General features: G+C 47.1%; 1 protein-coding gene across 4 annotated transcripts in view; it reads left to right on the top strand.

Annotated features, from left to right (window-relative positions):
• TNRC18 (trinucleotide repeat containing 18) overlaps positions 1 to 13,020 on the top strand; it is a 128,104-nt gene extending 115,084 nt beyond the window's left edge. For 3 of the 4 annotated variants that reach the window (XM_083585512.1, XM_083585511.1, XM_083585509.1), the window contains 7 exons: positions 92 to 200; positions 2,108 to 2,224; positions 4,951 to 5,118; positions 6,460 to 7,766; positions 8,749 to 8,985; positions 9,456 to 9,530; positions 10,615 to 13,020. In XM_083585512.1, coding sequence (XP_083441638.1) covers positions 92 to 200; positions 2,108 to 2,224; positions 4,951 to 5,118; positions 6,460 to 7,766; positions 8,749 to 8,985; positions 9,456 to 9,530; positions 10,615 to 10,821 — 2,220 coding nt within the window. In that variant the 3' untranslated portion in view covers positions 10,822 to 13,020. The remainder of the gene's footprint in view (positions 1 to 91; positions 201 to 2,107; positions 2,225 to 4,950; positions 5,119 to 6,459; positions 7,767 to 8,748; positions 8,986 to 9,455; positions 9,531 to 10,614) is intronic. The other variant, XM_083585510.1, reaches the window with a different exon arrangement.
• Positions 13,021 to 13,330: the final 310 nt, after the last annotated feature.

Below are 13,330 nucleotides of genomic sequence, written 5' to 3'. Positions count from 1 at the left end.
CGTGTTGCCACCCTGGTCTACCTTTTTGCTCACCCCTGACCTACCACACAGGGCAAAAAGCAAGAGCTAACGGATGCTTCCTTCTGCACAGATCATTGACGTGAAACCTCCTTCGGTGCGATTCCTCCCGGAAGGCACGCGAATCGCCGCCTACTGGAGCCAGCAGTATCGTTGCCTCTATCCAGGGACAGTTGTACGAGGTGAGACCGTAATTCAGTCAGATGATCATAGAATCATAGAATCATAGAGTTGGAAGAGACCACAAGGGCCATCGAGTCCAACCCCCTTCCAAGCAGGAAACACCATCAGAGCACTCCTGACATATGGTTGTCAAGCCTCTGCTTAAAGACCTCCAAAGAAGGAGACTCCACCACACTCCTTGGCAGCAAATTCCACTGTCAAACAGCTTTTACTGTCAGGAAGTTCTTCCTAATGTTTAGGTGGAATCTTCTTTCTTGTAGTTTGGATCCATTGCTCCGTGTCCGCTTCTCTGGAGCAGCAGAAAACAACCTTTCTCCCTCCTCTATGTGACATCCTTTTATATATTTGAACATGGCTATCATATCACCCCTTAACCTCCTCTTCTCCAGGCTAAACATGCCCAGCTCCCTTAGCCGTTCCTCATAAGGCATCGTTTCCAGGCCTTTGACCATTTTGGTTGCCCTCCTCTGGACACGTTCCAGTTTGTCAGTGTCCTTCTTGAACTGTGGTGCCCAGAACTGCACACAGTACTCCAGGTGAGGTCTGACCAGAGCAGAATACAGTGGCACTATTACTTCCCTTGATCTAGATGCTATACTCCTATTGATGCAGCCCAGAATTGCATTGGCTTTTTTAGCTACCGCGTGATGAGGGAGTCAAAGGTGCTCTAAAGCAGGGTGGATTTGATTTAAATCAAATCAATTTAAATCACGATTTAAATCACGTCAGTAAGACTTGATTTAAATCTTTTTTCTTTTCTTTTTTACAGAAAGACTCATCCTTGCTGGTATAATCTTAATTTTTACAACCAGATGAAGGTTTCATTTTTGGAATAATAAATTTTCAGAGTAGTTTTTACAGTTATATCAAAAATTACTGATTCGGTTATACTATTAGAAATACATAGGCCGATAATTATGAAATTATTGTGAGGTTTAGTAAGTTAACTGTTTATATTTGAACAACTTTTCTGCTGTTCTTTATCGGAAGGAGAAAAATAATCATTAGTAACAATTTAAACAATTTATTTAGCTAAAATAATAACATTATAGCATATGTATCCATGTTTGTTAAGTGATGTGGTTAAGCATTTAAAAAAAAGAACTTGGACTGACTTTTAACACATGAAAAACTTAAAACAAATCCTTATTTCCTGATGAATAGCCTTCGGACTAGAATGTAACTTAAAAAGAAAGCTATCTTTAGGAAGATTTTTCCTCCAAAAGCATTTCATTTTAAAAATCTGATTTAAATAAAAAAAAAATCTGATTTAAATAAAATCATTTATTTTTATCCACCCTTCTCTATAGGAAGATAAGGAGGTGGCAGAGAATGAATTATTTGCATCTGTCTTCATAGCAAAAATTATAGAGAAGATCCCAGTGCCTTTTGCAGGAAGAGAGTCTTAGGAAGAGGCAGGTGGTGGTGATATGAGATGAAGTGACAAGCCTTACTGACAAAATAAACACTGGGCCTGGATGGGTCTGAATTCAAATGTGAAATTTTAACGAACAAAAATACGCAACTTGTCCCTCAGCCTCCATAACAGAACTGGAAAGTAGCCAATGTAACACCAATTGCTTTTAGAAAAGGGATCTGGGAAGTGGGGGCATGGACTGGAAATTACAGGCTGGCTAGGTTAACGACAGTTCCAGGAAAATGGGGAGGATTGCTAAGGGTAAATCATCGTAGAAGAACAAGCCTTGTTGAAGCAGAACCAGCATGGCTTCTGCAAGGAAATGTCCATTGGAAGTGTCAGAAAGCATGTAGTGTATTTGTGATCCACTTAATGCAATGGACTTTCAAGAAGGTTTCCGCGAAGTACCTCACCTAAGACTGCAGAGTGAACTTAGCAGTCAGAAGGTGGGTGTGTTCTGACGACAATCATTTCCTTTTCTATCCAAAGGGGCTCATGATCAGGAGGAAGACGGGGATCTGATAACAGTGGAGTTCGATGATGGCGACACCGGCCGGATTCCCTTGTCCCACATCCGGCTCCTTCCACCTGATTACAAGATCCAGTGTGAGTTTGGCCCTTCTGTTGCAGAATAGGACTCCCTGGTCCTGAATGGGGCAACTTTTTTTTTTTTATAATAAATTTTTATTGGTTTTACAACATATATTAACACACAAAAACTAACAACTCACAACACAACACATTAACAAACAAACATATAAACACGTATAATTTCATATCCTTTTTTTCTTAAACCTTATTTCAACGACTTCCCCATACCTCCCTTTTCTGCATCCCTGTTTTAAACTTTTTCAGCAACCCCTAATTTCAATTACTTATAGTTCGAATTTCTTTAATCCTTTTTCTCTTACCCAATCGTTTATCGTTGCAATTCTATTTTACATTACCCATGACATTTTAGCACTCATTAATTTTACAGCAGTTCTTAAGATAAACTTTAAATTTCTTCCAATCTTCTTCCACCGTCTCTTTCCCTTGGTCGCGGATTCTGCCAGTCATCTCAGCCAGTCCCATATAGTCTATCACCTTCGTCTGCCACTCTTCCAGCGTGGGTAGTTCTTGTGTCTTCCAATACTTTGCTAAAAGAACTCTTGCTGCTGTTGTTGCATACATAAAAAACGTCCTATCTTTCCTTGACACCAATTGGCCTACCATGCCCAGGAGGAAGGCCTCTGGTTTCTTGTGAAAAGTACACTTAAGTACCTTCTTAATTTCATTATAGATCATTTCCCAGAAGGCCTTAATCCTTGGGCACGTCCACCAAAGGTGGTAGAAAGTACCTTCAGTTTCCTTACATTTCCAGCATTTATTATTGGGCGTATGATACTGAATGGGGCAACTGTGCCCCTGAAGGACCAGGTGCGCAGCCTGGGAGTCATTTTGGACTCACAGCTGTCCATAGAGGCGCAGGTTAATTCTGTGTCCAGGGCAGCTGTTTACCAGCTCCATCTGGTACGCAGGATGAGACCCTCCCTGCCTACAGACTGTCTCGCCAGAGTGGTGCATGCTCTAGTTATCTCCCGCTTGGACTACTGCCATGCGCTCTACGTGGGGCTACCTTTGAAGGTGACCTGGAAACTACAACTAATCCAGAATGTGGCAGATAGACTGGTGATTGGGAGCGGCCGACGAGACCACATAACACCGGTCCTGAAAGACCTACATTGGCTCCCAGTATGTTTCCGAGCACAATTCAAAGTGTTGGTGCTGACTTTTAAAGCCCTAAACAGCCTCGGCCCAGTATACCTGAAGGAGTGTCTCCACCACCATCGTTCAGCCTGGACACTGAGGTCCAGCTCCAAGGGCCTTCTAGTGGTTCCCTCCCTGCAAGAAGCCAAGTTACAGGGAACCAGGCAGAGGGCCTTCTCGGTAGTGGCACCCGCCCTGTGGAACGCCCTCCCATCAGATATCTAAGAGAGGAACAACTACCAGACTTTTAGAAGACATCTGAAGGCAGCCCTGTTTAGGGAAGCTTTTAATGTTTTAACAGACCACTGTATTTTAATACTTGGTTGGAAGCTGCCTAGGGTGGCTGGGGAGACCCTACCAGATGGGCGGGGTATAAATAATATATTATTATTATTACTTAGAAGAGAAGTTTGAGAGCCCATCTCTCTCAGCCCTCCCCACTGCCCCACAACAGGACAGAAGCCCAGTTCCCTTTTCCCTCCTGGTGCCCCTCATTTTCCCACAATAGGCTGGTAATGGGAACCCAGAAACATACGATCCCCTTGTGTCCCCCCCCAAAAAAGCATTCACTTTGCCTCCCCAAGAAAGCTTTATGTCATTAGCACATTCAAAGTATATTCATAGTACCTGATTGCAGCAGGAACAGAGTGAAGAAAAAGGAATTCAATATGTGTTATTCCTACATTGCAGGGTTAGACTAGATAACATCTGGGGTTCCCTCCCAGCTCAGTGATTCTAATTCCTACACCCATCATGCCTAAAAGAACCAGATTTGAATTGGGTTGGAGCTAGTCTATTAGTGGTTTGCACATTCACATATTCAATAAAGGATCCCCACAAACGGATTTTCTTATTCTGTTTCTTATTTATTGAATTTATATACCGCCCTATACCCGGGGGTCTCAGGGTGGTTCACGAAATGAAATCAATATATAAAACCACAGAATACATAATAAAAATAAAAATAACTTAATAGCTCCTCACCCCCAACAAAAAAACCCCACAGTTTAAAAGGGCATAGGGTGTAAATCAACCAAAGGCCCGCACTTTCTTTGACCTCTTTGCATTCTCATCTTACAGGTTCACTTCTCAAAGAAAGACACCACCTCTTGCAAACAAGCAAGATCCCTTCTTCGTTCCATCTATAATGAATACAAAAACTCTAATGCTCAGGCTCTACACTCTCCAAACCCTTTGCTTACCAGTAACCCAAATCATAAAAATCTAAATTTCTTCCAGAATTTGGGTACGATGAGCTGGGCTGCTAATCAAAGCTGGGGAGTCAATTTCGGGTCTTTTGGGTCCTTAGCAGGCCTATCACATAAGCCTAATAAGGTCCGCATTGGAGGTCCGGGGACGTTTTGCTCTGTAATCCCTTAATAAATGGAACCCCAGAACTTGTGGGTCTCCATGCAGGTTCTGAGCTGCTGGCCGCCCCACATTGAACACTTGCCTGCATTCCCTCCGCAGGTGGGAGTCTCCGTTTGAATAAACCCTTGTTGAGCTGGGGGGGGGGGGAGTGGAGTGCGTGTCTGTGTGTGTCTTTGCAGTGCATGCCAAGAATAGCTGTTGGTCTCTTTCAGGTGCTGAGCCTTCTCCCGCCCTCCTGGTGCCCAGCACAAAACGCCGCAGCCGCAAGTCCAGCAAGGATACTGGGGAAGGGAAGGAGGGCAGTGGCACGGGGTCCGAGGAGCCAGCGGCGTCCAAAGGCAAAGGGCGTGGGAGAAAACCAAGCACCAAACAGAAAGCTGGTACGAGACAGCAGCTTCTTTAGCGGGTGGAAAAACTGAGGGCGAAACCCTGGGGAATGCGGGAAACGGCCTTAGGCCAGGTTAGTCTAGCCCAGGCCAATGGGAGATGGAGTCAGGAGCTGCCAGTGGTTCTCCAGGGTCAGAAACAGAGAGAGAAGGATTTCTTTCCCATCACCTGCTCCTTGAAGGTGCCTTTGGGGACTGAACCTGGGACCTTCTGCATACTGCCCTCTCCGTAGCTGGGAACTTTGGAACTCCCAGCCTAGGGAAACCAGACTGGCTCCCTCTTCGTTGTCCTTCTGCCGGGAGGTGAAGACTGTTTAATTCCAACATGCCTTCAGGAGCTGTTTCTTAAGGAAAGGCCTTTGGAGCTGCTTTTACTGCCTCTATTTTAAGAGATAAGCTTTTATAGTGTTTTAATTCTATTTAATTGCTTTTAAATGATTACATTGCATCTGTTTTTAGCTTTTTTTCTTTTATTTATGTTGTTTCAATGTGTCCTAAGCTGCCTTGAGTCCTAGACTGGACTGGGAAAAAGGCGGGACAGAAATGTAATAATAATAGCAAAAAATTCTGATTGTCTAGGTTGGCGTGTTAAAAAGCTTTCGATTGACTGAAAAGGCACCTCCAGTTAATCAGACAACACAGTTTATTGTTTTTAACAGAACTGTAAATGGCAGAGGCTACCTTGGAAGAGCATTGCCTTTTTTGTGGAAAGGAATACTCCTTCTTAGAAGAGTGTCTGCAGAAAGCATAAATAGTCATGCCATCTAAAAGCATAGCGAGGGAGCATTTTTCTCCTTCAAAACTATTGTTGTATTCAAATGATTAAATCAACTAGGATTTTCTTCCATATGTACCTGGGCATCTCTACACCTCTCTGTGTGTATGACAGTCAACTGAACTGCACTTCAAAGATGAATTTTGGAAGGGCACTGCCAAACACCACATCATAATATATGCAGATAACGGAGTTAACGTGTTCGTTATACATGTCAGCTTCTGCATCCTTTGTAACACTATTTGGATTTTAGTACTTTGAAAGAGAGGTCTGTTCACTCGCCTCTTTCTGTGCCTGGGTTTTCAGCTCTGCCTTCTCCAATCCAGATGTTCTCCAGATCTTTTGCTGGGCTACAATGCCCATCAGCCGTAGCCGTAGCCATAGCACGGCCAGTGGCTGGAGCACTATGGGAGAGCTGGAGTCCCAACAACAATCGGAAGGGTACCAGGAGAAGCCTGCCTCATTGTTTGACAACATCCTTCCAGGATAGAGGCACTCTGGCCTTGGGCAAAGGCCATTTCCCCAAAAATTGTTTTAATTTTACTTTTTCTGCTTTCCAGAAGATGCTGTCCTCAAGGAAGAAGCAAGCCAGGGGGAAGCTTCAACAAGCCCATCCCTCGTCCCGGAGAAGCCCGTTTGCCTTAGCAAGCAAAGCGCAAAAGCCTCAAAGAAAGCGCAGCAGATCCCCGCCCGGACCTCCTCCCAGACAGAAGAAAAACGTCACAGCAAAGGCGGCAAAGTGAAGCTCTCCTCCAAGATGCCCGGCCCAGCCCAGCCCGCCTTCCAGCCTCCGGCGTTCAGCAACACCCGGGGGGACGAGCCCTATGCCGAGATCCCAGGCGTCCTGGGGGCCTTCAGCTCTTCGGACACCTCCTCTGGCAAAGCCCGGTCCAAGAAGGAGAAATCTGCAGAGGAGTCACCAGAGTTTGGGTCGGCGGCCAAAGCCCAGAGGAAGATCCCCGACAGCGATATCCTCATCAAGCTGGACCACGAAGGAGTGATGTCTCCCAAAACCAAGAAGACGAAGGAGGCCATGCGGATGCTGGGCAGCTCCAGCCTGGCCAGCAGGAGGGAGACCAAAAGCATCCTGGGACTGAGCTACACCCCCGTGGCCGACGCCAAGCGGCAGAAAGCGTCCAGGGCCAAGGGGGCTGGCGGCGAATCTCCGGCCTCGAACTTTGGGGGGAAGTTTAGTGGCTCCGGAGAGAACTCTGCGAAGCAACAAGAGGACAAGGCGCAGGCCGGGCCAGCAGGAGACGAGTCGGAAAGCAACAGCAGCGGCAGCAGCTCCGATTCGGAAGGGGAGGAGGAGGTGGAGAAGAACGGAGGGGGAGCCCCCGACAGCAGCTCTGCCAGCTCGAGGGCCTCCACGCCTGTCTCCTCCTCCAACTCCTCGTCCTCCTCTTCTTCCAGCAGCTCCAGCTCTTCCTCCTCCTCCTCCTCGTCCTCCACTTCTTCCTCCTCGTCCTCCAGCTCCAGCTCTTCCTCCTCTTCGTCGTCGTCTTCCTCTGCCACGGACGAAGACTCCTCCTGCAGCTCTGACGACGAGGCGGCCGACTCCCAGGCGGGGGCCTCGTCCGCCCAGCAGACCCTCCCCGCCAAGGCGGCCAAGCAAGCGGGGAAGTCTCGCTCGGCCACAAACCCCCAGAGCCCCAAGCAAGAGCAGCAAGCGGTGCAGAAACAGCAGCAGCAGCAGCAACAGCAGGCGGGGGGCAAGACCCGCCCCAAGAAGCGCGAGGGGATCCACTTGCCCACCACCAAGGAGCTGGCCAAGCGGCAGAGGCTGCCCTCGGTGGAGAACCGGCCCAAGATTGCAGCCTTCCTGCCTGCGAGGCAGCTGTGGAAGTGGTTTGGGAAGCCCACCCAGGTCAGCTCCTTCTCCTGCCGGGGGGTCTTTCCTTTTATCTCTGCGTCTTCGGCTGGGACCATTCCCCCCCCCACACACTTTCTCAGGGGTGTTATCTTAGCGCGCATTACAAAGGTTGCATGATGCAGGATGTGATTGAATGTAAATACAGCCTTGGCGAATAACAACAACAACAATAATAATATATTATTTATATCCTGCCCATCTGGCTGGGTTTCCCCAGCCACTCTGGGCGACTCCCAACAGAGTATTAAAAACAGAATAAAACATAAAACTTTAAAAACTGCCCTTCAGGTGTCTTCTAAAAGTCAGATAGTTGTTTATTTCCTTGACATCTGATGGGAGGGCATTCCACAGGGCGGGCGCCACCACCAAGAAGGCCCTCTGCCTGGTTCCCTGTAACCTCACTTCTCATAGGGAGGGAACTGCCAGAAGGCCCTTGGAGCTGGACCTCAATGTAAATAAGTTATGATGGATGTAATAATGGAATACTGAATGGTGTAGGTTCTGTAAAATATGCAGGAATTTATGATATGCAAAATGAACCATGGAAGGAGAACAATGGAAGTTGTTGATATCTTAAGGATGTAAAACTGAGTACAGTCATACCTCGGGTTAAAGACACTTCAGATTGCGTTTTTTCAGGTTACGGACGCACCGAAACCCGGAAGTACCGGAACGAGTTACTTCTGGGTTTCGGCTGTTGCGCATGCACAGAAGCGCCGAATCGCAACCTGCGCGTGCTCAGACGTGGTGCTGCGGGTTGTGAACGTGCCTCCTGCAAAGATCACGTTCGCAACCCGAGCTTCTACTGTACTTTAAATTGTAAAACAGAAAATTTAATATATATTAAATTTTCTATTTTACAATTTGAAGTACTTATTTTTACTTCCTTAAGATATCAATGAACCCGAACACATACACTAAAAAAATGTGTAGAGACTCTGAGCTTACGCTGCTCTGCTCTCTCTCGATTCCACAGAGGCGTGGGATGAAGGGGAAAGCCCGGAAGCTCTTCTACAAAGCCATTGTCCGCGGAAAGGAGATCATTCGCATCGGAGACTGCGCTGTCTTCCTGTCGGCGGGCCGCCCCAACCTGCCCTACATCGGCCGCATCCAGAGCATGTGGGAATCCTGGGGGAACAACATGGTTGTCCGAGTGAAATGGTTTTACCACCCAGAAGAAACCAACCCTGGCAAGAAGCTCAACGAAGGCAAGGTAGGAGACCCAGGCATGACCTCGCAGCACCATCAACCGAGGATTCCTTGAGAAACGAGCCAAGAATTGCCGGGGGGTTTGCTCGATGGGTGGAGGTCTCTATATATTAGCTCAGAGCGAAACTTAGCGGAAGAATAAGAAATCCTGATAACAGACTTTTTATAAATGATGTATTGAACATTCACACCTCAATTGCAAACAGATAAAACATTGGCAGGATTATTGTAATAACCTGCAGTTTTGTAAGAATATATAATTAAAGTAGATAAATGGACAAGAAAATTAAATGGATTTGGATATGCAAAAGATATTTAAAAAATGAGGAACCGCAGAAAGAGGGGGAGGGAAGTCAAGTTTTGAAATGTTAAAATGATTTGAACAGTTCTGGGCTTCGCCTCCTAATCTCGCTTTCCCTTTCTTGCTCCTCTCCTCGCCAACCCCAACCGCCCCTTCACTCGGCTTGGTGCCAGCGCTGGGATCAGAAATCCAGCAGGAGCCTTTCGACTGCTCTCCAGGCCTCCAGCCAGAGGAAGGACTTCATGGAGGTGTGTAATAATAATAATGATGATGATGAAGAATTTGTACCCCGCCCATCTGGCTGTAAGAGAAGGCAGCTGGCGTGGGTGGTTGAAACTGGTCTTTGGGACATGTTCCAGGGTCTCTCAACTCCTTGCAGAGCTGTGCTCCTTCCTGAAGATTGCATGGGGGGGGGGCTTTCCTCTGGGGCTGCACTTCATTTGCAGAATGCAAATGGGGAGGCTTCCCTGGTGCCTCCATTACATTACCCAACTGATGCAGGCTAGAGTTTCAAACTGCATTACCACCACCCATATGAATCCTTCTTATTCTGTAAACCGCCCTGAGACCTCCAGGTATAGGGCAGTATATCAGTTATATAATCATCATCATCATCATCATATATTATTTCTACCCCAACGATCTGGCTAGGTTTCCCCAGCCACTCTGGGCGACTCCCAACAAAATATTAAAAACACGATAAAACATCAAACATGAAAAACTTCAATAAACAGGGCTGCCTTCAGATGTCTTCTAAAAGTCAGATAGTTGTTTATCTCCTTGACATCTGATGGGAAGGCGTTCCACAGGGCGGGTGCCACCACCAAGAAGGCCCTCTGCCTGGTTCCCTGTAACCTCGCTTCTCGCAGGGAGGGAACCGCCAGAAGGACCTCAGTGTCCGGGCTGAATGATGAGGGTGGAGATGATCCTTCAATATAACACCACCACCACCACCACTACCATCATCTTTAGGCACCAGACAAAAACTGTTAAACTATCTATGGCTGCTGTGAAGAAGGTCCTGCCCACCATTTCTCTTGGCGAGGCTGTCTGGCATCTCCTGCCAGTCCTCTTCCTGAGCAGGATAGGTACTTAAGAGTCCTAGCTGACAAAAGGGACCAAAAAGAGCCAAGATTTCCCACCACCACCAAGAGGGGAGTGAGCCTCCCACTGCCTGAGGCCATTGGCTCATTTTGTCCAATAGGTGGACCAGTTCTGGTATTCCCCCCCCTCCTCCCGCTTTGTCTTTGGGAACCCACAGCCCAGAGGTATGTTCCAAACTGCCTGCTAACTCTCTTCTCTTTCTCTCTCCCTTTTCCATTCCTCCCCCAGCGAGCGCTGTACCAGTCCTCGCACGTGGACGAGAACGACGTCCAGACCATCTCGCACAAGTGTCTGGTGGTCGACCTGGAGGAGTACGAGCAGATGCTGAAGACCAAGAAGTACCAGGACAGTGAGGACCTCTACTACCTAGCGGGGACGTACGAGCCCACCACGGGCATGATCTTCAACACGGACGGGGTGCCGGTCATCTGCTAACCGCTTCTGGGAAAGGGAATTCCGGGAGGCACCCCGACACTCCCAAAGCATTCGGATCAATACAGCCCACCCACCCCTGTCTGAGGGGGTGGGAGGGAGCAGAGTGGGGCAGAAGAGAAGTTAATGTGCCTGTTTCCGACGACAGCATGATTGTTTAAGCGCCCAGCCGCATCACGACAAGACAGGTTCCGGAATACGAAAGAGGTTCGCCTTGCCCAAAGGGATTTCCCGAAATCAGCTGAGATCCAACTGCATTTCTCTCCTGCAGAAGAAGGGAACAGATTTGCAGGAAAAGAAACAGCAGATCAGATTCTGCCCCTTGGCTTTGTGGCCACAACCCCTGAACTTTTCCCTCGGGTTCAGACTTCCATAGGATATTTCAGGACACCGGTCGTGTGTTTTTTCTGGACTTTCCAATTCCAAGGCGACCCGTCCCACCTTCCCGCGCCAACCGCCAACCGACTTTTGCCAGGTCAGGAAGGGGGCAAACCGTGCGTTGACTGCCAGTTAAGGAACACTTCGTTGTTGACTCTTTCGCCTCAAAGGACCTCCTCTCCGCTCTCTAGCAGGGAACTGATACAGGGGAGCAGCCCTGAAATCTCCGGTCGCAAGAGGGGCTCGGGGTCACTTGGGCGCAAAGAACTGTGGGCCGACATCCCTCTTAGGTTACGAGGAGCTGAGCAGACGGGTGAGGAGATAAGGTGCTGAACCATTTTCACAGCACGGGGAGAAACCCCCCCACTATTTTTGGGCCAGCCCCACTTCTCCAACCATGGGGGGTTGTCTCCCAAACAAAAGCATTTCCCTTCCTCGTGTAAGTTGAATGTAAGTCGCTTGGAAACATCAGATATTCTCTAAATAATATTACATAGTTTGGGAGGAGAAGAATCGTGTTTTGCTGCTGGTCAATTTGCTGCTGCCTCTTCAGGAACCCAGAAAAACACTTTTTCCTCCTCCTATTTTTCTTTTCTTTTTTACATCTTCTGGACCCGCCTTCTGAAGATGTCCACGCAGAAAGAGATGCCTCAGCTCGCCTCCCACCCCACTTCTCCGTATCCCCCCCCCTTGGCACTACTTACGAAGGGCAAGGAGGAGACTGGCACTTGCAGAAACCTCACGTTTCCTTCCTCCCGCCCCCCGCAGGATGGCGGGATCCTGCGCTGAGCTAAGTGCGGACCCAGCACACGCCGAATCAGATTGTTTTCCTCCCCCAAAGTTTGTGAGTGTCCATTAATTCGCCCCTGGATCTCTGCCATTTTCCACCTCCCTTTCTGGCTCAACAGCTCTGGACTTTGCAGGGTAAAAAGCCCACTTTAAGTAGGGACGACCAGAGAGTAGGTTGGTTTTGAGGGACAGAGGCAGAGGACTTGAATGACGACACAGTGTTTTTGCACTTAAGAAACCTCACACACTACAAGCCCAAGACGCCACGATTGTTTCTGCCCTGAACAGAGTGTACAATTCAAACACTACAGAGGGGAGTTACTTCACTTAACTCGGACAGATGTATTTTTTTTAAAACTACCTGGTACAAAGAGAAATACCACAGACCTGTAGCCACGGAGAGAGGCGCCATCCCATCTCCCCAAATTTTGCAATCCCCTCCTTTTAAAGAACCACAGTGGTGCTCTACTGCCTGCCTTCTCCCGGCTTTCCGAAGACTTTGGTGGATAATATTTCTAAAAGCAGCATCAGTCACTCTGTACAGTTTTAACGTACCAAAAGACTCGTAATGTGCCCCTTTCACACACACACTCACTCACACACACACACCATCCCTGTATTATAAGCTCTTTAAAGAAAACAAAACAAAACTTTAAAAACAGAGAAAGGAGAGGGGGGGAAAGAGAAGAAGCAAAAATGGATTCAACTTTTTAATTATAAATATAAAGTATAAATATATAAATATATATAAATATATAAACTTTTTTTAAAAAAAACTGTGAAAAAAAATTATGAAATTATAAAAGCAAAACACAGTCTGACATTTAGAGTCTTATTTTTTATTTCCCGTTGGATTGTGACTGTAAAAAAAGAAAGAGAAAGAAGAGAACACAGGGGAAACAGGAGATCCAAAACGTTGCTTACACACGAACTGCGTACTGTATCTGTGGAAGCAAACCTTGCGTGAGCAGATGTTTGAAGAGAGATGCAGAGAGAGAGAGAGAGAGAAAGAAAGAGAGAGAGAGAAAGAGAGAATTTATGTGAATGTTAAATAGAAAGCACTTAACTGCCCATTGCCTTCTATGGAACACAAGGATATTTTGCAGACAATCGAGAGGAAAGGAGCCAGGTTTTTTGTCCCTTTCTCCCCCCCTGTTGTTTTATGTTTTCGATTCGCACCCCCCCTTTTTTGCATTCTGTTTGTTGCCGAATTATGTGCGATGATCCTTTTTCATAAAAAAAGCAATTGAAAAACAAAACAAAAAAACAACCTGAGCTCTGCCTTTCTTTTGTCGTCTTGGTTTCCCCACTCCCTTTAAAAAAAATAAATGATTAGGGTGCGATC

The sequence above is a fragment of the Podarcis filfolensis genome, assembly GCF_964270895.1.
Source record: "Podarcis filfolensis genome assembly, chromosome: 14".
In the NCBI taxonomy this organism is placed as follows: domain Eukaryota; kingdom Metazoa; phylum Chordata; class Lepidosauria; order Squamata; family Lacertidae; genus Podarcis; species Podarcis filfolensis.
The sequence above is the reverse complement of the archived record's forward strand: the minus strand, read 5'-3'. Positions and strand labels throughout refer to the sequence as shown.